The sequence below is a fragment of the Chaetodon trifascialis genome, chromosome 14 (genome assembly GCF_039877785.1).
Source record: "Chaetodon trifascialis isolate fChaTrf1 chromosome 14, fChaTrf1.hap1, whole genome shotgun sequence".
Lineage (NCBI taxonomy): Eukaryota > Metazoa > Chordata > Actinopteri > Chaetodontiformes > Chaetodontidae > Chaetodon > Chaetodon trifascialis.
In genome coordinates, this window is record NC_092069.1 from 15,026,198 (window position 1) to 15,049,353 (window position 23,156).

At 40.4% G+C, this 23,156-nt stretch overlaps 1 protein-coding gene across 1 annotated transcript in view; it reads right to left on the bottom strand.

Annotated features, from left to right (window-relative positions):
- Positions 1–23,156, bottom strand: part of ltk (leukocyte receptor tyrosine kinase) — a 57,361-nt gene that overhangs the window by 16,917 nt on the left and 17,288 nt on the right. The window contains exons 2-15 of the mRNA XM_070979649.1: positions 19,068–19,166; positions 17,154–17,303; positions 16,637–16,859; positions 13,793–13,932; positions 12,655–12,792; positions 10,632–10,781; positions 10,243–10,343; positions 9,947–10,107; positions 9,389–9,483; positions 8,048–8,119; positions 6,963–7,137; positions 3,697–3,847; positions 3,391–3,519; positions 2,847–3,003 (exon numbers count right to left, since the gene is read on the bottom strand). Coding sequence (XP_070835750.1) covers positions 2,847–3,003; positions 3,391–3,519; positions 3,697–3,847; positions 6,963–7,137; positions 8,048–8,119; positions 9,389–9,483; positions 9,947–10,107; positions 10,243–10,343; positions 10,632–10,781; positions 12,655–12,792; positions 13,793–13,932; positions 16,637–16,859; positions 17,154–17,303; positions 19,068–19,166 — 1,941 coding nt within the window. The remainder of the gene's footprint in view (positions 1–2,846; positions 3,004–3,390; positions 3,520–3,696; positions 3,848–6,962; positions 7,138–8,047; positions 8,120–9,388; positions 9,484–9,946; positions 10,108–10,242; positions 10,344–10,631; positions 10,782–12,654; positions 12,793–13,792; positions 13,933–16,636; positions 16,860–17,153; positions 17,304–19,067; positions 19,167–23,156) is intronic.

Here is a 23,156-nt window from a genome sequence, read left to right on the forward strand (position 1 = left end):
CAGGAGGTTTTGCAAAGTAAAGCAGGAAACCAGCAAAAGCAGCTTAAGGGTTAACATAGAAGGGAGGATGGAGACATATCTGGCTGCCCCTTAGGGGTGCTAACTTGATTTCCTGCAGACAGTGTGTGTAAATGTAAACCGGCAGGGTCAGTAGTGTTGATGGAGCACTCCAGTGACTTAGCATTACATTTCCATTACGTTGGGGCCTCTTAGGACTTGTGTTAAAAAATGGTCAAAACTGATGGATCTGATGCTAAGATATGCTGACTTTTAGTCCCTAGTCAAGGTCAAGCCCTCATAAAATGCCTGTTTTTTAGACTGTGTGCTGTTTGTCAGGCCGCTCCTTCAAAATCCATGTTAACAGTTTGTAATGCATGCTTTCTGCCATAAAGTTTTAATTTTTTTAGTATCAGTGGGTCAATTTGGGACCAAGAGGGGGTGACATTAACCTCCTTAGGAAACAAAAAAGATTTACAGACACAGAAACTTACATGTAAGGCGAATTAATGAAGATTTTATAGAAGTATTAAAATTTTCTGATAAAGAAAACAGACTATCATTATTTTTGTGTGCAAAAAATTTTAAAAACTTTTTAAAATGCAAACATCTACCAGCCACTGACAGTGTTCAAACTGTTCAGCCACATCATTATTTTTTATCTGAAATCTAACAGCCAGTTAGATTTTACCAGCATTTGGCTGGTGCTAATTTCAGACCCTGGTTGGTGGCCATCTATGCTGGCTCTCATTAAATTACTGACAAAGATTCAGCCTTTCCACTATTGTATATAAGCAGTATGTTTTAGGTTTTTTTTACACATCTAGTGCAGTCGGCCTATATCACCCTGAGTAATCTGTCTGAGCACATTCAGCCAGCAAATCAAGCTCTGCTTGGTGTGATATGCAGTCTCAAGAAAGCAAGATTTTCCAAGGAGCTCAGTCTTGTTGAGGTTACATTTGACAAGGTGGGAAGATCTCCAGCTGAAGATTTGAGTGAAGCAAGCAGAGCTACACAGCATAGAGATAAGAGGAGACGGAGCTCTTGCTCTGTCCACCAGTTTTAGTCGTGTTGCTGTGTTTCTTTGTTTCTGCTCACAGGCAGCTCGTGGGCAGACATCAGAGGGTCAACAGCAAGGCTTCAGCCTGCTTTTGCCTTTTGTTTATCACTTTACACCCATCCACTCATTGAAATCACTGACAGCCACACACTACTGCCGTTACATAGTCACTTTTTTTATATTTTTATATGAAGTTGGAATTGAACTTCTTCCACGCTGCAGTGATGGAGACCCTTCAGCAATGAATAACAATAGTAAATAGCTGATCACAGCCTCTAATCTATGCCGAGCAGATAGAGGAAGGTTTTAAATAAGTCACACATGTCCAGCAGGAGCTACTAAGCCTTTAAAAAGGTTGTTGATTCTTTCAAGTCCACGCTGTGATCCATGATAATGACATACAATGACATACACATATATCTACTGCAGCTCTAATCTCAGGATCAACATTGCCAGACACATCCACATAAACATTATGCATGAACACACACACAACTCCTTTACTCACTACTAGCAGCTATATATTTCTCCTGACTCGCAGATATTTATCTGAACAATCTCACAGAGGTTTCAATAAGATGAGCTGATAGATGGTCTGTGTGGAGACACTGTTGGTCAGAGGGGATTTAGTGAGAATGTTCCAGGAGGCATTTCCAGGAGCGAAGAGAGATCTTGCCATATATGTCTCGCTTGAAAAGGTCAAGACCCGTCAGGAAAACTGTTCGGAAACTAAAAATATGATCCAGATAGATCACATTATCCACAAGTAAAACACATCCCACTATGTGAAAGCATGCAAGCATGCCATCGTGTGCTACTTTGAGTGTGTGTGTATACAGGACAAAGAAAATCTCTCGTGGCCTTCAATGAAAAAGTGCTTTTGAAATCACACAAAGCCTGTTGTCATCTGAGCTTTTCCGCACTTCAACAAATAGACAGGATTAACAGCAGCAAACATGTAACCTCTCTCTGATCACAAAGCAAACACCTGAGTTTGCAGCCAAACTTTAGTGTGATCAAGAAAGCTACTGTTAATAATTTCATACATTATTTATACTGCATGCATTGTGCTGTGTCATGATTTATTCAGCTCTTTCTTTCATGCTCAAAGTTGAACTAGTTGAGAGGTTTTCTATGTTTCTGCATCTTTGTTTCCATTCTGTCATTCCTCTCTCCATAAAACTGTCTCAACCTGGGATCCTGTGGGATCCTCCATCACATCACAGTGATTTTGTTTGGGGGGGGGGATATTTTCAATAGACATATTTTCCATCATCTTGTAAAGAACTGAACTGAAAAGTTTTTGTTGACCTCATCTTTAGTGTCTACACTGACAATTTCACGCAATTTCTCTGAGTCTGATGGAGGCCCATATTCCCTGCTTATGATCTCTCTGCCTTCATTTTCTGTTATCTCTCCACTGTTGACTATTACAGGCATAAAAAGACCGCCAAAATTACTTAAACCAAAACAGTCTTCCTGTTACTCCAAATTACTTACAGACCTCACTGTCAAAGGATGCCATTGAGACGTCTGACACAAGAAATAGTCCCTATGAGGACTGTTGACTGCATGTTCTGCGTTACCCAGAGTAACGGGAACACATTTTGCGAGCACCACAAATAGAAGTGTTTCACCTTTGTTAAGTTAGTGTGGAGAGAGTCATCTCAAAGTCAGATAACTCAAAACCTGGGCACATAAAACAGAATGTGACTGCATGGCTAGATACCACTACAGGTAAATGAACATCTACATTGGTAGTATTATGACCTATAATACAGTACAATACCTGCAGCACCAGTTTGCCCATTGGTACTGGCAGCTATGGTGCTGTTTTCATACTGCTCCAGTGGTATCTGGTCTAGACTGGACTCCGGGTCCTCCAGGTAGGCATTTCCCCCTCCGCCAGCTGCAATCAGCAAGGGAACCAGCTCACCTCCCTCCATCTGACGAGACAGCATCTCTGTAAATCTCACTCATTTGAGCACATTTCAATATGTATGCTCAGTGGTGCACACACATTTGCATTTCACTGCAAATGAAAAATTAATTTGACAAAGCATCAGTGTAAGTAATAAAGAAAATTAAACATGACTCAGGAAGCCCCTCCTTACTGCAGACAGGAGATAATAATAATAAAAGTAACAACATTTTTTTTCATGACAATTTTATGATAACCCTGTGGATTAGAGCGTGAGACCCTGCTGAATCATTTCAATATGCCTACAGACATTTCTGATGTCTAACAGTACGTACACTTAATCTGCACAAGTTATCAAACAAACCCACAGAAAGGACACACAGCACTGAAACAACACAGCTTTTTCTGTCACCTTAAAGATGTAGGTGGCTCCCCCTCCTCCGCCTCCTCCCCCAGCCCACTCTGCACTGGCCTCTCCCCTGAGGTTGTCTTCAATCACTGATGACTCTCCCAGGCAGATCTTCTGGGTGTGCGGATTTCTCTACACCAAGGGGGGAGAGCGAGACTTCAGTGAAAGAAGCCAGCTTCACAAACGCATGCATTAGGGAGGAATTTTTTTTTTTTTTTACCTCGGTCACTCTCTTGTCTCTCCTCTCCCTGACAAAAAGATGTCCACAGTGGGACATCCCATGTTAATAAATCCTTCAACCCTACTCACCCCTGGACATGCGTCCTCTCCTTGGTGGCCCACCAAAATGTGAAGTATGTCTCCTTTCTCCAGAGGAAATATGGCAGATATGAAGACCCCGTGGTTGCGTTTGTTGTGGTTTTTGGCTCCTTTCCCTCCTGCAGCCCCATAGGCGGAAATCCTGAGGAAGATCATTCCACCACGAGAGGATTAAATACTGAAAGAAATTGTTTTCTTGTTCAGACTCCACAGCATCTATCATACTAGATAGATGGACTGCATTACACTTGAACAAACAAGTATAGAAGTCTCTCAAGACGCTCATCAGGAGACACAGTCACCTGGACTTTAATAGAGGATTCTGGTAACTCATCAGATTACAGCCTACACTGTACAGTGTAATTCTTCCCAATTCAGTGTCATTTTTGTGTACCAGGACAGTATGTACTAATTAACAGTATATGTAGGGACAAGGAAACAAGATGCAAAGTTAGGGAGTAAAGGGATAACAATGTGGGAATTTATGCTGTACTGCAGTGCAATTTAAGGCCTGAAGGTACTATAATTATCAAACTGGGCACCAGACATACAATTAAGTGTATCATCAATAACTCGGGTGCAGTTTAGGCCTAACATCTGTGTAACCTACGCCACAAAATAAAGGGTATAAAGGCAACTCTAAGTGACAAGCTCATGAGAAAGACAATAATCAGGACCAAATGTAATTTTAGCAGATCTGATTTTGTTCTCTTCAAACATTCTTTCTGAACATGTTTCACCCAAAACTCAGGAAAGAAATCAAAGTAATCTTTTGACCAAAGTGTTCAATCCCAAAGGCCCTTTCGATATACACTTTAGTTTACATTTCAGAAATGTAACAAGCATTTTATGAAAAGAAGGAGTTACAATTTCCCATTCCTTATTTTTATGTAGTCCCAATGTGATATCAGAGTCTCTAAATCAAGTGTCAGTTTGCGAAATATCCCAAAAGAAGACACCAGTGTAACTGAGGGCTTTTGCTTGTAGTTTAAAGTTGGCTAAAACTCTCATTTCTGTCATGCCACTCTTCTCTGCAATGCATCTGTCCTCTCTTTCAACATGCTCTCCCTCACATGTGTCAGCAATTATCACCCTCTCCTCTGCTGTGCTACACCCACTCACTCACAGGTGTCATCAATCCTCTGCTGTGGACTAAAGGAGCACTCAGCTGGGTTTTTTTTTTTGGGGGGGTGGCTGCTACAACATGTATTTTAGCCTACGTTTACATGTAGCAGGGTATTTGAAAAACGGATATTTTAGCCCCTCAGTTTTCAAAAATAACATCGTGCACACATCGTTTTCAAAAATGTTGTTGTTTACACGAACCCGGATAAATAGGCCGTTGAGCGCATCATAACTATGCAAAACCTATGGGCGCGAGTGTAAACATAGGTCGCTAAAACGCCGTTTAACCCTGTTTACACGCCAACACATAACCGGCGTTTTCAGTTTTAAAAATGATCGTTTTCCGTGAAAAAAAAAAACAAAACTCAGTTTGCGTGTAAACGAGAGGACAAACCATATGAAAACATATGCGTTTTCCCTGAGTGTAAACGTAGCCTTAAAGTATTACGTACCTGTTCTCTACCTGTTCGGTGTAACTGACTTACTGAATTTGATGCCAGCAATACAAACAATACTCTACTGTTATCATCTGTACCTCTTCAGTGAAGGTAAGTGTTGCATGATTACTTTCAAATAAATCCCAGCAAATGTATAAAATGCTATGGAGCTCTCTTTACCCCATCGCCCCCCGAACTTCCAGCTTTGTTGCTCAATGGGTCATACTGAACCATGCAATAACAGTAAACCTCCACTGTAAATTAATTTTAAGTTTCCATGTGCATGTATGTATTGGTACATACTCTTCTGGTACATTGTGGAAATAATTACACCGCAAACTGGCAAGAATTATGCTGAACGTTGAGGGCTGTAATCTCAAGCGTTACCAGATTTCCTCTTACAGATACCACGTGTTGATGTTGTCATGAAGTACAGCTGTGTATAATTTAGTCAAAGTAATTCAACACTCTGTAAATCCCATGATTAATCATACCACATTTCCATTGAACGTTGAATCTCATGTTGTGAGTGTGATAATGAGGTCCCATGAGCGGTTGTGCAAAGACAATCAAATTGATTTAGGTCTTGATTTGGCAAGACAACAATCAGTTATGCTGAGTATGGCCAGAATAGTTTAGTCCCCAAGCATGCAGTCACACCTCCTCTAAACTGACATGCCCAGCTCTCTGAGTCACACAGCGATGATAACACATATGGTATACACTCCTACAAATAAACTACGGATAACACGCAGAAAACTGGAAAAAGGGTAAACAACAGTGGAACTCTTTCTGTCCAGATAAAGCCTGTGGCATCATGCTTAATGGGAATCACAGCTTTCGCTGGACAGCATGGCTATATGTGATATTTTTGCTATTGTCAACAAATCCTATGAAAAGACCAAAACCAACCCTTTAATTCCTTCTTAATACAAAATATTTCATTCAGCATTCATTTTTTTAAAAAGGCTAAATGATTTTCTTTAACATCTGCACTGCTATTTTTAGCAAATGTTACACAAGCAGGAGTAAATGCTCCTGCATTTGCTGCAGACTGACTGACACACTCAAAATAAACTGCATCATGCAGTGCAACTGTGTGGCTCATTTGTGTATTTTTAATAGCTTTTGGACAATTAAGGTGTATGGCACAGTAGAATAAGATGTATTTGGCTTTGACTACACAGACAAAACTTATTAATAGGATCAATTAATTGTGGGTTTTGGTCTTTCCATGGGGGCTGCACGGTGGCGCAGCAGGTAGTGCGCGTGCCTCAAAGCAAGAAGGTTGCCGGTTCGTTCCCCGGGTCAGGCGGGGCCTTTCTGTGTGAAGTTTGCATGTTCTTCCCGTGCATGCGTGGGTTCTCTCCGGGTACTCCGGCTTCCTCCCACAGACCAAAAACATGCTCATTAGGTTAACTGATGACTCTAAATTGTCCGTAGGTGTGAGTGTGAATGTTTGTATGTCCTTGCATGTGGCCCTGCAATCGGCTGGCGACCGGTTCAGGGTGTACCCTGCCTCCCGCCCATCGTAGCTGGGATAGGCTCCAGCCCCCTGCAACCCCGAAAGGGATAGGCGGTATAGATAATGGATGGATGGATGGACAATAAGAAAAATACAGAACTTCCAGCCTCTCAACTTCCAATTTAAAGCTCAAGCAAATGAGCATAACAGCCACCTCCTCTATCACTTACAGGTATCTGTTAGTAGCAGGTACCCTCCACATTTGGACTCCTTTCAGGGGACCGTCCTTCCCCACAGTCACGCTGACATTTTTGTTCCTGTAGGTGCTGTCACACTGGGCCTGGGTTGGGCCATGGGGACCACTGGCACCGCATGAGTTAAACCACCACGTCATCAAAGAAACTTCTGGAAAAATGGAGACAAAGAAAAGAGAGACACGGACATGAGTTGGTGGGAGATTTTAGAATTGTTGATTAACCTCGAGTCCAAAAACAGTTGTGACGCTGTGTAAGACATAAATAAAAACAGAATGCAATTATGTGCAAACAAACTGTGTGTCGGCAATGGTCTTACCAAGTGAACAGATACACAATCATGTGTTCACAGTGGTGAATCTCGCTCCATCCTTGATGGAAACCACTGCGCCTTTCATACCCAATCATGATACTCTCACCTCTTGCCAATTAACCTGTTTACCTGTGGAATGTTCCAAACAGGTGTTTTTGGGGCGTTCCACATCTTTCCAAGTCTTTAGTTGCTCCTGTCCCAACTTGATTGATTCATTTTAGTGTATCAAATTCAGAATAAGCAGATATTTTTAAAAATCAATGAAGCTGATGAGGTAAAGCATTAAATATATTGTCTTTGTGCTGCTTTCAATATGTCAAAAAGGATTAGCAAGTTATCACCTTCTGTTATATTTATGTTTTAACCCTAACATTTTTAATGGGTTTTGTACTTTATAGTCACTTGGAAAAAATAATTAAACACAACAACAAAAAAAAGAAATTAAATGTTGAGACTAAGATAAAGAGCTAAACAGGAAAGAACAGAAACAAGCATATGGCACAACATCTAGAAGAGTAACTGGAAATTGCATTAAGCACCTGGTATGTGAGCCCTGAACGAAGAATGGATTAAGAGCTTCTGGTCAGCTGATATGGTAGATAAAGCTTCAAGCATTAAGAGAAATTGTGCAATCCACCATCTGGTATGTAAATTCTGCATGCAGAATGGATTAAAAATGACACGGAGGACAAGGGGTGCTTTGGAAATTATCAAGTTATCCAAGGTGACAGCTGAAGCTGCACACTACCTGAGGCCGAGGGCTCTGGAAGGGGGCTCAAGAAATCCTCCAAGTCCACCATGGGCATGAGAGAGTTGAGATCTGAAGAGAGGCAGTAAGCCAAGGTGAAGAAAGGTGGGAAGAAAGAGAGAAAAATAGTCACAGTCACCAATCTACAGATCACTGAAGCATAATATATACCCTCGCAGAAAGCGACATGGATTAAAGGAAATCACAACAATTCATGGAATGGTATTCAGGATGGACATGGAGACATTTTCTCAGGCTAATTCCTGGAAACATCATGACTATATTTCTCTTTAAGTCTTCTTTATCCACTGAAACCAATGTGGAGAGCCTCCATGAGTTTCAACACCATAAAAGAATTCAAGGCTCTTCATCATAAATGTGATGAAACATTAAGTTAATTCATGGGTTACTTAAGTAACTTGGGATCCTGAATTGACTGTGATAACAGCTGGAAAATGCTCCACTCTTACCCGACTGGAGCTGAGCATCAGTCATATATCATGCCATCCCTGTGCTCACTCAGAGATTTTAAACCATCCTTCCCTCAAATCACAAAATAAAAACAGTCTTACCCCTTTAATTCACCGAAGACAAATTTGTGAATCTGCAAATCAACTATGTTCCCATTTCAATAGAGCAGAGAGAGTTGTTAAAAAATTCTTTCACATGACTTTGAGAATTAAAAACCCAAAGCATAATGACGCTGACACAGGAATGTTGGCTCACATACTGCGGTACTGCAATTGCAGCAAAGCATCGAGCGTTGGTTACCCTCTTGTCACGGTCAATAACTGAAATGGGGTATCAAATGAAAGACTGACGACCAGCGGAGTGAAAGAAAGCAGTCATCAGTTAGTCTCGACAACAGTCTCAACAGTTGAGAGGAGCCACAAGTGCTAATTACAGATACGCTGCAGGAGTTTGTTGTTAGCAAACAAGAGTTACGTTTGTGACCAAAATACATTGTGTGTATCCCTGAGGTCTAAGAGATGTATTAAATACATTTCTTCACTCATAAAACATTTTCACAACAGATTTTGCAGTCAACTTCTGCTGCATTTGTTGGCGCCTTGGGGCTCTTCTTTGCACATTACTGTCCCAACTCAGGAATGCAAGGAAAGTAGAGTATATCCATGCAGAGCTCAGGCACGTGCCCGTAAAAGCATTGCTCCATAGTTCTACTAGTGGATAAAAATAATAAGGGATAGTTTTCTCCCCCTGGCAAAGGCGATTCCTTTTTACTTTTTACATAATTACTACCACAAACATATGTTGCACCAAACGGCGGTGTTTCTGTTTTGGTCACCATCTTTTAATGATGGCACATTAGCAACAGCTTACCTGTGTTGAAGCAGGCAGCTCCAATTGCAATGTCATCAAGAGCAACATCAGCATTGGAGCCTTGTCTCCACATAGCTGTCACCTTAATGTAGAACCTGCAGAAAAGCACACACCATTTGTGCATTTAAGTTACAGTTGTTGTCTTCATGTAAAAGGCAACAGGAATTCCAATACATGTATAACAAAAAACAGCTGGAAAAGAAGAGTAAGTCAAATCTTCACAATTATTACAAATTCTTTAAGCCTCTTTCAGACATACAGTCTATCCCTGAAATGTTTCTGCATGGGGTCATGTGTGAATGGGAGAAGGGATCGATGTTGGTATGACTGTGCTGTGAATGACAGCAATGAGATATCAGGGGCAATTGATGGCATTGATACTTCAGAACAGTTTTTGTTTTGATGTGGAAAAGAGAAATTAAATATTACAGAGCCCAATGTGAAAAAACGTGAGTGAAAACGAGTAAATCGAGGTGAGACCATACTTGATCCTTTTGCTGTAGCACTTCGGCGTTACATAACCATTTGCTTCTCTAACCTTTTTTTCATTTTACGTACCCATGATCAAGACCAGTCAGCTGCAGGGCAACATCTTCCCAGTCATCTGTCCACTGACCATTTCTCTCCCAGACCAGTGGTGCAGTGGTGGTCCCATTCTCCTCTATAGCCACCAGCAGAGAACCATTAAAGTCTCCATACACGTACAGAGAGAAACGCATCTGCACAGAAAAACAGACGCAACTTCAGGAGGGAGACAGCAGATTAACAAACTCTTTTGTTGCCTCACAAATAGAAGGGGACAAAAATATGTCAACAAAATGATTAAACCAACTGTATCTGTCTAAAAAACTGACCTGGCAGGCAGTAGTAGAGACCGGAGGAGGGAAAAGGGAGCTCTGGATGGAGGCCTCTCGAAGGGAATTACTCTCTCTTACCTGCAGAAACAGGAAGTGCCCTGGGGGCGCACAATAAATGTGACAGAGCAGAACACTGACCAGGTCATGAAACACACCGTTATGAAAATAATGAAACAAGAGACACAGCAAAGGTTTGGAAAGCTTGTGTTGAACTCTGTCAAGACACATTTTGAGCTTGTTTTACCACTGGACAAAAACCAGCAGCCTATAAAATAAAAGCTGTGCTCAGAAAAACAAACTGAGACACCAGAATGTGATGATTCACCAGAGGGATATGAGGTGTTTATATGTGTGTTTCACATGTGCTGCACACACACGCTGCCAACCTGGTGTCCTCTGCAGACTGACACCCTGCATATCTTCTCCCACCAGTAGCTCGTCTCCAGCGACCCTCCTCCACGCCGAGTGCTGGTTGGACACCGACCAACCACAAGCATCCCGTTCAAATGAACAGTATGAGCCAAATGGTAGAGCATCTGGGGAGCAAGAAGATTTCTGTCAACCTTTTCCCCTTGATTGATGAGAAATTAGCTCAGCACAAATAATACACATAACACAGGTTCTGTTTTAGTCTGTGCTTGCATATGTTTCCTTTACTCTCACACTGTATTGTCTCTGGATTCTGATACGCCTGCTACACTGCATCTGCAGGGTTGGAGTGTCCTGACCTCTCATAGACTTTGCAGGAAATATGCTTGTTTGACGTATTTCAGTCACATGAGATGCTGGATAACAATTTAATCTCTTTGCATCCAGCATAACTAAAGATGGTGTATTTAGTCTCGAAGCAGGGGGGAAAGTGCCAGCCTCAAAGTGAAAGATGCCTTGCAACAACTCCAAACCAATGTTATTTTCATGTTGACTCATCCAAGAGTCACTTGGTTAACATATTTGAAGATACAACGTCACTGTACTATCGCCCACACATTGTAACGGTCAACACATGTTAAAGAAATAGTTCTGGGGGGAAAATTAAGTTTCAACAGTCTGTTTATAGACATATATATATATATATGTGTGTACGTGTGTGTGTGTGTGTGTGTGTGTGTGTGTGTGTGTGTGTGTGTGTGTGTGTGTGTGTGTATGTATGCATGTATATATTTCCGTGCCTTTATGTACATACAGTACATACTTGCTTTTATCACCTTCTTTTACTGTTGTACTACCAGATTCTCATTAATCATTTTTGAGTTGCTCAGCTTCTATAACTACACAACAATAAACATTTTTGTTTTAAATTCTAAATGATGAAATACATTTGTGAATCCTTCAGTGTGAATTGATATCGAGAACCATCTTATTCCATATGTCCTGAACACAGAGAGAAAAATGTGTTCCAGTCTTTTCATCGGATCTTGAGATGATAGATTGTTCAAAAAAGACATTTACAAAATGTCAGAGTTTATTTTATGAGCATTGAAAAAATTACACCACCTCTGTGACCCAGTTCCTTTCCCCTGGGCTCCACAATTCAAGGACTTTAAATAGCTCTGACTTCATTGATTTCATTACTTGACTAAAGTGGGGCCTTTTGATTCTAGGGGAGGCAAAGTGTTTTTCTTTGCATCGGGTTATTGAAGAAGGAAGCTTCTTACATGTTAGACTGAAATTGGAAGAAATGTAAGGTATTGACTGTCTAAAAACAGCCTTTCTGCTGCATATCGATCAAAACTGACAAGTCAAAACACTAATCCACGGGCGGTGTATCAAATTATAATAGAGTGGAATATGTTGTGATGAGACGTTTTACAGCCTTGACTTCAAGATGAAACCTTTAAAAAGCAGAGCATATCAAATTCCTAATGAAACAATAAAGGAATTTCCTGCTAATTCACAAAAAAGCAGCTGTGGAGAACATTTTGATGCAAATTATCAGAGGACCGAAGCTCCACTCAGGCTTCAAGCATTAAATGTCCATATAATAGTTACTTCTTGCACTTTAAATATATTGTGTGGAGGCCCTCGGCATGGAATAATCTGGTACCTCCAGTCAAAGGATTAACAATTTATCATGGATCTAAACTTTAATACAGCTAATGCAAATTATTTACAACCTTCCAGTAGCCCCATATTCTGCTTTAAGAGTCCTGCACTGTATGCTGGGCCTCACTTAACTCTCCACCCACAGCCACACAAAGTGAAGCACTTACACATACACATCCTTTGCTATTCGTAATGTTTACACACTCCCACTCTCGGTCCAATGAGTGCAATGGTGCAGGTCAAATCACATAAAAATCATTCAAGGACACGCACGGTAAAACCTCTCAATGCGACCACAATTTCCCCTCAAAGCGTCATCCTGCTCTGCAACCTGTGATTTTACCGAGAAAAAAAACAAAAGCTCACCACAGATGAAGCCTTCATCCTCTCCTAAAGGACAGTCAGTGTGGAAGTTGCACACTTGGCTCTGATCGATGCAGCCTCCTGAGGTTTCACAGTGGAAAGATTCCCCACATGCCCCATCCACCTCTATGACCTGGTGTTCTGCATCCAAGCAACCACAGAACAATTACGCAATACTGTCATCGCAGAACTAAGCCAAAATTCACTGCAAAAACAGTTTTATATCTGGAAGTCATTTAACCCTCATGTTTCAAAAGTACCTTTCTTTTAAGGAAAAGTTAATAGGAAATACACTCATTGGATTTTTTTGTTGTGTCAGATGAGAAGATCAATACCAATCTGGTATCTGTCCATTAAATATGAGCAGTCAGGAGCCACTTAGTTTAGTTAGTATACATAGTGGGATCAAGGGGAAAGAGCCAGCCTGGCCAAAGGTCCAAGGATAATAACACCCAACAAACAGCCCCTCTTACACTCACTAACTGACATGTGGGATCTCCTTTGTTTAATCCTTTACAAAAACCAAAGTGTAAAAATGACAATTCACTGTTTTATTACAACAGCAGGAACAGGAAGGAGGAACTTCCTGCAGTCTTGGCAGCAGCCAACAAATAGAGTGGCACATCTAACCCTCTGCCAGAAAACGAATAAGCGTATTTTAACTTTTTTTCTCAAAAGCAACCTGCTGCTTCAAAACCACCAAACCTGCCAAACAAGGAGGACAGTGTTACCTGTTTACAATTTGGAAAATCAACTACAACTCTTTATGTTATTCATCTTAATTATCTTGGTCCCTCTTATTTATCTGGATAGGGAGGCCAAAATATTAGAAACACTTCTTAATAAAATGTAGTGGAGAATGACACTTTAACTATGACCTCAATGACAAACATAGAATTGAATTTACACATTTCTGACAACAAAAACTGAACATCATGAGCATTATAAAGGTGGAATCTATGTTGTTTTGAATTTCAGCTGTGCCACAGTGAGCCAATTGTCAGCAGGTTTTCAGTTTACAAACGGTACAGCTGGTTCCTTCTGTTTGGTCCAAGGTGCTTATCAGAGGGAACAGCTGCTTGAGGGTTTGGTTTGAACACAAATGAGTAAATCAGAGCTCCACCGAACATGATGCACTCACCTGATTCACAGTCTATGAGCTCCAGAGAGTCTAGAGCCACAGTGGCTCCATCTTTATCCAAGCAGGAAGTATAGAGCAGGGTCACCTGAAAAGGCTCATCCACCTGACCAATCACAGTCTCCAGAACTTCCCACTCAGCCCTGCATCGACCAATCACAGAGAAACATCATTTAACGTCACAACTTCCTACATTTTTTACTGGCATGTATGGATACATTTCAAGAGACTAAAACAACAACAACAACAATGCGTGCAATCAGCAATTAGAGAGGCTTGAAAATATGAACAATACCACTTTTATTATTATTATTATTATTATTATTATTATTATTATTATTTTCTTTTTTTGGAAAGGTCTGCGAGATCTGATGTACTGGCGTCATCGCTTTGCTGTCACTAAGCAACCACAGTTACCTGCAGTTTATCACAAGGCTAACAAGGTTAATAAAATTAGCTAATATCATCAGCAAACTGAAAAAGTAAAAGATTTTGATGGATGTCCGCTACAGTTCTCCAACCCAGATGTTGTTCATCCTCGTATTTATCTTGTATCATGATATTCTTGGTGAAACAGGCTTTGGCAGAAACAAGCAACATTTTATACATTTTCCCTGTTTCGAACAAAGAGAACAAGAAAATCTAGAACAAGAAAATCTGCTCTGAGGGCCAAGGTTTGCAGAATTAAATGAAAAGTACAGTCTAATTTAGAAAATAAGGTGACGGGTCGTGTCTTCCTGTGAGGACTCAAGTCTTGAAATTTATCACATAAATATAAATAAATTTGAACATAAATGACATTTGACTGTAAAACATAATGATGAAGACACCATTTATCATAGCCTGAAACTCTAAAAATAGAAATTATTGTCAGATTTTCAAATTTTCAATGGTCCTTGAACAAATCAAGCGTTACAAATGTTTCCATCAGTAAAAATAATCAAGTCTAAACTCAAAATAGTGATATTTCAGTGAAATCACTTTATTCTACATGTTGCATGTGTCAAAACTAAAGCGTAAAACAAATCCATCCTGTGAAAAAAATAAAATTATACACTTCTCATCGGAGCTGGGAAGCCTTGAATGACTTGTCACATGACAAAAATTCTGACACACAGAGCCGAGAGGAAAAGCTGAAAATGTCAAGTTTATAGTTGTTTTCCAATACTGGTAACACTTGTGGGACTTGGAAAAATGTTCAACTCTTTTTTTTCTTTTGTTTAAAGATTCACGGTATTACAACTGTTACAGAATACAAAAAAGAATTTTTGAGTTCTCTGTTTCTTTGAGTTAAGACTGTGCTGTTTGAGGTGCAGGATTGATACACCGCAGTGAAAAACGAGCCCACAGGAGCAAAAAAACAACCACAAACTGCTTGGTGTTCACAGGGTTCCTTTACTAGTTTATATGATAGCAAACTCTGTGGCAGCTCTGGGATCATGGTTACTTTGTGGTATTTTATTGTAACCAAACACTTTGTTTAAACAAGTGGATTTCTCATCAGAGTGAACTATGGAGGCCTCGCAAACATGTTGAATATATTTTCTTCCTCATAAAACATTTCGAAAGGCCTTTTGGTTTGTTTTAATACCTGCTTTGATTGTATCAGTTTGCGCAATTCATGTTTTGTTCTTAAATTGGCACACTGCTCCTTTTATAGGCAAACACTGCTACTGCTGTCCATATAGTCAGAAGAAAATCACAACATTAACAAAGAATACAGCTCATCAAATCGTTTCTCTACCACACCACCATCCACATACTTTCAATACATAAATATAATAATCATATCATAATCAGTATATATTTTTTTGCTTCTTCAATTTCCACCTGTCATGCCACAACTTGTGACAAAGCCAGGACACACAGAGTAGAAGATGAGCCATATTTCACATTATTTATTTTTATCTGCGAGTGCGGTGCTGTGTGATGGCGCCTTCACTTTTACTCGACACATTACATATGCATCTCTCACAGTCCATTTCTAAAAATAACCCCATGCTGTCACAGCTTAAAAATGACTGCACATTTAGTGAAGTGGGTGAGTAATGTTTCACTATTGGGAGGATACAGTGAAATGAAAATAATGCACACAATCTAGCAGCTATTTCCAGGAACACTACACCTCTGTTTGGCAGTAGCTGATTTCTGAGAACAGTCAGGTGAAACATTACAACACACAAACCACAACAGCAGAGCATGTGACACTACATTACACACAACAGCGGTTACATCTACAGGTTAGCATGGGATGAATGGTGGGCTGAATTCATTAATCCGCTGTCTGTGTGTGCCTCATAATGGAATTGCTCAGTCCATTACTGCACCCACAAAGCTAGTGTACAAACTTATTGCATATGCCCATCCATCCCTCTTCTGTCCTAACCAATTATGTACAAATTCATTTCCAGAGTCTGCATCTAGAGACATGAATGCTTTTAGCTGCTCTAAAGATGGCTGTGCTTCAGCATTAGATCAAAAGGAAATACCTGTGCCCATGTCCCAAACAACATACAGAGGACTACTGTCCCCAAATGCTCACAATTCTACAGTTTGTCTGACATGAAAGTAAAGGAACATTTTCTTTATTGAACCTTTGTAGCGCAGAAGGAAAAGGTATTAGTTTCTGTGCCCTTGTTCTGTCAGAAGGCCTCAGTCACCTTTCACTGCAGTAAATCTATGCTCCCTTTAGCTGAGACTCAGCTTAACAAGCACTTCAATCAGTAAAGATGCAGGGTTTTACTTTTTGACTCTAATTCAATGGACATATTGTGCTCCATAAATACTACATAAATAACTGCTCAGTTCAAGCAGCATGGCAGAGGCATGAGGAGTGTGTTTGCTGACCTGCGGTCGCCCCTCTGGTTGAGAACCACAGAGTGACTAGTTGAACCTGAGACAACTGGCTTGATCATGAGTGTGAGGTTCCCCACTGCTGGACCGGCCTCATACAGAGCCACCTGCAAGATGCAGTACTTGTCGCTTCCCGGCAAGACTGGGCTGGTTATGTGGTACTCGCATCTCCCAGAGGCCTCGGCGGCAGGGGAGGATTGAAGGAGAAGGAAGTGCCCTAGGGTAATGAGACAGAGTAGAAACTTTGTGTTTGACATGTTTACAACAGTCTCGTAACACTGTCACTCCAGTGAACCATTTGATAGATGCTTCAACATTAGGACAAATCTCAGACTGGGCATTAGGGTATAAGCACAAAATCAAAATAAATGTCAAGGGAGGCTGATTCAAAAGAGCTTTGAGTAAGTCCAAAGATCCATTACTGTGTTTTCTAACATCAAAATATGTTTCGTAGAAGGAGGCACAAGCAGTATCCTGAAGAACTTATTTAATTTCTCCTTCGCACTCTTACCATCAGAGCTTCCCACTGAGTGGTCGGTCACAGGTATCATCCCAGTCTGGGAGTTTTGTGGTTGCTGTGGCGACACCACTGACCAGTCACTTTGGTCGCTGTGATTTGATGACCTCCAGAGGCACAGTGTCTCAAAATCACAAGAGGCACCTGAGAGACAGAAAGGTGAGTGTGTTGTCTATAATTTAGTTTTTGTTTGCATAAAAGAAGAAATTTACTGTGCACTTGAAAAAAAAAAAGGTTTTGAGGCAGGAAAACAAGAAGACATTTCATTTACAGCTGCCAAAACGATCCTTATATACTACTTGAAAATACTGTATTTTCATATTTGAGAAATTCCACCTAGTATTTTGACCAAGTATACCTGTCGAAGATGTTTTGATTCAGAAAAAGTGTTACTTTAAAGACTGAAACATGGATTTTCGACACCAACAAGATTTTTGCAGAAAACAAACAAGCATCTGTGATTCCCCCAGATATTAAAAATAAATGCCAGAGTGAGGATAGACGAGGAAGAAGTTTACAGTTTGTTTTCTCTGGATCACGAGAAAAGTATTCCATGATCTCAACATAACAAGCTGTCTTTTGAAGATTACGAAATGCATTAGGCAATTCACCAAAGCTGCAAAGCCCTGTGAGTTTCCCAGCCTAATAACCAACTAGAGGTTATGGTTGTATTCCGCTGCCACCCAGTCAAGTTGCAGATTACATCCATGTATGTCCAGACTCATATAACATATGTACCGAAGATTTGCAGGAAATATTGTCATAATTAACATATTAATTCTTGAGTTACAGCCAAAAATGTGTTTTGTGAAATCACAGTGACCTTTGACCACCAAAATCTAATGAGTTCATTCTAGAGTCCAAGTGGACATTTGTGCCCAGTGAGAGAAAATTCTCTTCTGGCGTTCCTGAAAAGCCACGTTTACGAGAATGGGACAGATGGACAGATGGAGGAAGGTTTTAGGCCGCCATTTTATGTGACACATGTACCAGATGCTGTTCAGTCAAGTAATCACTGTACTTCATAAAAAAAACAAAAAACAAAAACATAAAAAAACAGAAAAGTTGTTATAAAAATACCATTAAAAATAAATGTTAAATAATGGTCTGAAAATTCCTGGAGTCATACCAAGATCATGACCTCCTTCACAGACTAATCACTTCCTTGGCTCACAGCCCAAACTTCCTCCAAATTTAATTGAAAAGCAAGATCTGCTGAACAGCCAAACAGAGAGAGCCTTTGTAAAATCTGAGTGATTTTGCGTCTGTCTGTGTTTGGAGGGGTTTGAGAAACAGGATGAGATAAGAAGAAGCGTTTGAGACATCATGTGATGGCTGGAGAGGAAACTGCCACTACAACTAATATGGCAAACAGGCGTAGAAACCCCTCTCGGGAGAAATGACAGAAACATGAAGCGCATCATTAAATTGTTATTTCAGTGAAAACCACTTTAATGTCCTTCTGTCATGAATCAACTAAAAATACGCTTTCTTTGATCACAAATGGCCTAAAAATGCAGCTGGTTTGGCTTTTCAATGCCAAACTGTTTTCCTGGTGTGTTGCTTTGTCCCTTTAATTTCGCCATCATCTAACAGACAGACGTCGAGTCAACCTCTCGACTGAACTTCATAATGAGAAGTTTTCTGTTTCTCAAGATTCTCGTGGTGGATGACCGACAATATAATCGTTCCTGACCTTCAAAAGGATTTCAAGTTTTCATGTGCTGTCTGTGCACTCATCACAGTTTCCCCTCTTAACTGTGCTTTCCAGTCATCCAGATCGATGACTTTTTAAATCGATGCAGGTAATCATTGCAGGTAATGGTGATAATGACACAGAATACTTGTTTTCTGTTTGTATGCGTGCAAATGTGTGTATCAGCACATCATTAAGTACACAAGTCTTACTTTGGCTGCCATCTTCTGAGCCCAAATGATGAGTTAACAGCTGATCTGAGAAGTCTTTCTCCAGAAAACTGGCCAAGAGAGCGTGGCAGGTGCTGCTAACTGAGGAGAGACAGACAGAAATGGTGGTTACAGTACTTGTTCTTCTCATGAGGGCAAGTCATACATACAGTACATCAAACTGCTCTACAATGCATTTCACTATCCCCGATCACCTCAATCACCCTGTCTGAGTTAAAAATATGTTGAGGAAACAAACAGGTGCCAGAGCGACTCAGTTCCGGTGTGTCAGAGGAAGAGATGGCTGCCTGCAGCTGGTCGGGATTTTACCAGATTGAAAACATGAAAAGACATGCCCAAAGACACAAAGGTCAGAATTACCCATATGTGTGATTGTGAGTGTGAATGACTGTCTTTCTGTATGCATCAGGCCTGTGATAGATTGGAAACCTGTCCACGGTGTGCTCTGCCTATGTTCAGTGACACTTAATTAAGCGGGTATACATAATGGGGATGCAGAAAAGGTCAGATGAAACAATGTTCACAACTGGTTAGTTTTGTTAAGATTTCGGATTGGGAGAATGACACTAAACACATTTGTGACAAACTGTTTCATGTGCTTTTTACAGACAATTCGCATGTGAGCTCTCTTCTTCATAATGTAAGTGATCACTTTCAAATGTGAAAAAATGAAAATGTGCCTTTTCAAGTGATTTAAGGGTTGATTTTTTTTTTTTTTTCATACGGTATTAATGCAGGTATTACAAGTACCTGGGGGTCCATATTGACAATAAACTGGACTGGGCAAAGAACAGGGCAAAGAACAGGACCAGAGTCGTCTCTATTTCCCGAGGCGACTGAAGTCCTTCAACATCTGCCGGACTATGCTCTGGATTTTCTATGAGTCCGTGTTGCGTGCTGGGGCAGCAGGCTGAGGATGGCAGACGCAACAGACTCAACAAACTGATCCGCAAGGCCAGTGACGTTGTGGGGATGGAGTGTGACTCTCTGACAGTGATGTCAGAGAGGAGGATGCTGACTAAGCTATGGACCATCATGGACAACATCTCACACCCACTTCACGATGTGCTGGACAGGCACAGGAGTACGTTCAGTGAGAGACTCATCCCAACAAAACTCAGGACTGAACGCTACAGGAAATCATTCCTGCCTGTGGCCATCAAGCTCTACAACTCCTCCCTCTGAATGGCCCTTGGACTTATCACTTATGTTGTTACATATTTGACCAATTGACCTTTGCACATCCTGTTGTATATAATGTTTTCCCAAATTCAACTTGCACATCTGTCTGTATTACTTGCAAATCCGTTTGTATATACTGTTCATTTTTTCTCAGTATATATATATACACACACACACACACACACATATATATATATATATATATATATATATATGCTTCTTATATATATATTTCTCTCTCTTTTTTTTATTTTCTCTCTCTTTTTCTTTTCTAATTTTATTCTAATTCTACTCTTGTATGGAGCACTGCAACAAAAACAATTTCCCCTCGGGCATAAATAAAGGATTTCTGATTCTGATTCTGATTAAGACCCACAACAGATGGCAATCTTTTAAATTTCAAATGTAAAGGGAAAAGGGAGGCAATTGTGGCAAATGAGGAACTTTTTATACCAACATGTTAATTTACAGCATACGTTGAAAACATGGAAATTGTTGCATGGGGCTTAACTGTCAACAAACAGGATCCTTTGAAAACCACTAATTATTTCTGTTGTGCAAAATACTCAAAGCAATTGAGATTCCCTCCACATGTTTGCCTGATGCCCCTTCCAGCAGCACATTTGCATGACCATCTTGCTGTAGATGAGGCAGTATGGAGGTAAATTACCCATTCTGTACTGTGGATCATTTGATGCCACTCAACAATAATGTGTGCAATAAGTATCCTGTTATCCTGGGATAATCAAGTTGTTTTCTTGTGATAGGAAGATAAGTCACAGGAAAACAAAAGGCCATCGTTAAAAATGAGTAATTTAACATTTCCAGATAAAGGGATAAAATAAGTACTGCCAACTGAGGTGAATTCGCCCATGGATGTCAATCAGGCAGACACGATCCTGTGAAAATTTTATTTACTCAAGTCTCTTCAAACAGTGTCACCCTTCTGTCCAGATGTCATAATCTAGATGAGAGAAATGAGATGATTAAAGAGCCTGATGCTTCCTCGTCCTGGTGTATGATGCACCACAGTATACCACATGTGCTCTCAGCAATAAACTTCATGAACTGCACAAAGGCTTTATGGGCATTTTTTTGCCCAAGGTTTCACCTCTCCATCTGTAGACTGCTCTTAAGGCATCAGTATGCACTAACCAAAGTCAGATGGGCAAACAAATTACAGCAATTTCTGTAACGGACAGTCAAACATTAAAGCCCAGGTTTGTGGAGGTGATTCAGTAAGCAGGGTTTGAACTTCATGCTCAAACTCATTCTTTACTTTTCAGGTCATGTTTTGTGTGTGCAGCTGTCAAAATATGCACCATTATCCTCATATTTAGTTATCTCTCGCCTCACCACTCTATATGATGGCCAGCTCTTCAGGTATGAAGATCTGTGCCTTCTGGCTTGGTTGGAACAAGCTAGTACAAGCTAGGCTGTTTCACGGATATCCCTGCCTGAAACCACCTCTGGATATTTCCTGGGAAAAAATTGTTTAATTTAGATTTAGATTTGCAGTTGCACTTTGCACTTTGTGTTCTTGTTTTGAAAAGATGTAGTATGAATTAAATATGAAGCAGGATAGACAGTTTTCTCATCATCATTAAGTATTTATTAAGCAATTTGTCTAATATCAGTGAAACTAAATGTAATCTAAACCTGGGTCAGTACATAAACAATTTGGCAAATTTAATATACATTGCATTTTTAGTTCTTTTGTTAAGACTATTATTATGATGATAAGCACAATTACCAAATGAATCATTGTGCGTTATTTGCTAGACTGATTCAAATGTGAATGAATGCAGGGAATAGCATTAACATGAGTTTATCTATTTATTTACTTTATGCCAGTGACAGCCTGCTAACCTGTCCAATGTGATTCATGCCTCAGCCCAGTGCATGCTAGAAATGGTTTTGGTGCCCATTATAAATAGATGGATGTATAAAACACTTTGATCCATAAATAGGACCACTGCAAAAACTCAGCACCAATGACCAACAGACATGGTCTTGTTCTGGAAGATGACCGAGAGGGGCGGCTTTTGACATGTGACATAAAATTCAACAAACTAACTAGCATGACCAGTAGACAGCGAGGGGGATGATCCTATCTCTGTGGGACATCGCAACTTAACCCTTGTAATGGCCTCCCGACAGTGACATTACTGTTCCCTGGAGCCTGTAAGGCAATGTCCTGCAGGTCAAGCAGGACGAATTGGATTATTTAAAGGACAGTTTATTAAAAGCAGTTAGTTAGATAGTTAGACAGTGATGATGGGTGAGGGGTCATGTACTTGAATGACAGCCTTGCTATTCATCAGTAATTATGGAATAAAAGAAGCTATGGATAGATTCCTGAATATGGAAACCGGAAAAATTAAATTGTCCATAAAGAGGGCCATTCAGACAAAGGAAAAACATTGACAGACTTGAAATAGCAAACTCCCCCAAAATCCCCCGAAAATTCAAACTTCCTCTCACTTGTTCCCTTTTTGCCAAGTCCAGTTTGATTTCAGATAATGACGTAAAAAAAAATCTGAAAGACACAGTGGCATTCTATGTGAACAGGGTGAAGGACCTTCATCATTAGCCAGCAGAGCAGCTAGTTACTTTGATGACAATCCAGCAGGCTGGCTGACATTTGCAGCTTTGAACAGTGTGACTTTGAGGGCTGTCAGTTCTGTGGAAAGCAAAGGCTGTCTTAGGTTATGAGGACAAAGGCTGTGTTACAGCAGGCAGCGTTGTAGAGACTCCAAACAGTTTCCTGGGCTCAAAGCTGCTGCTGGTAGTATTTTAGTTAACTGCGAGGTTGTGGCTTTGTATTGGAGCGGCTCAAGAGAATCACCTCATCTGATGTTGTTCCCGACCAGAAAAAACACAGCAAAC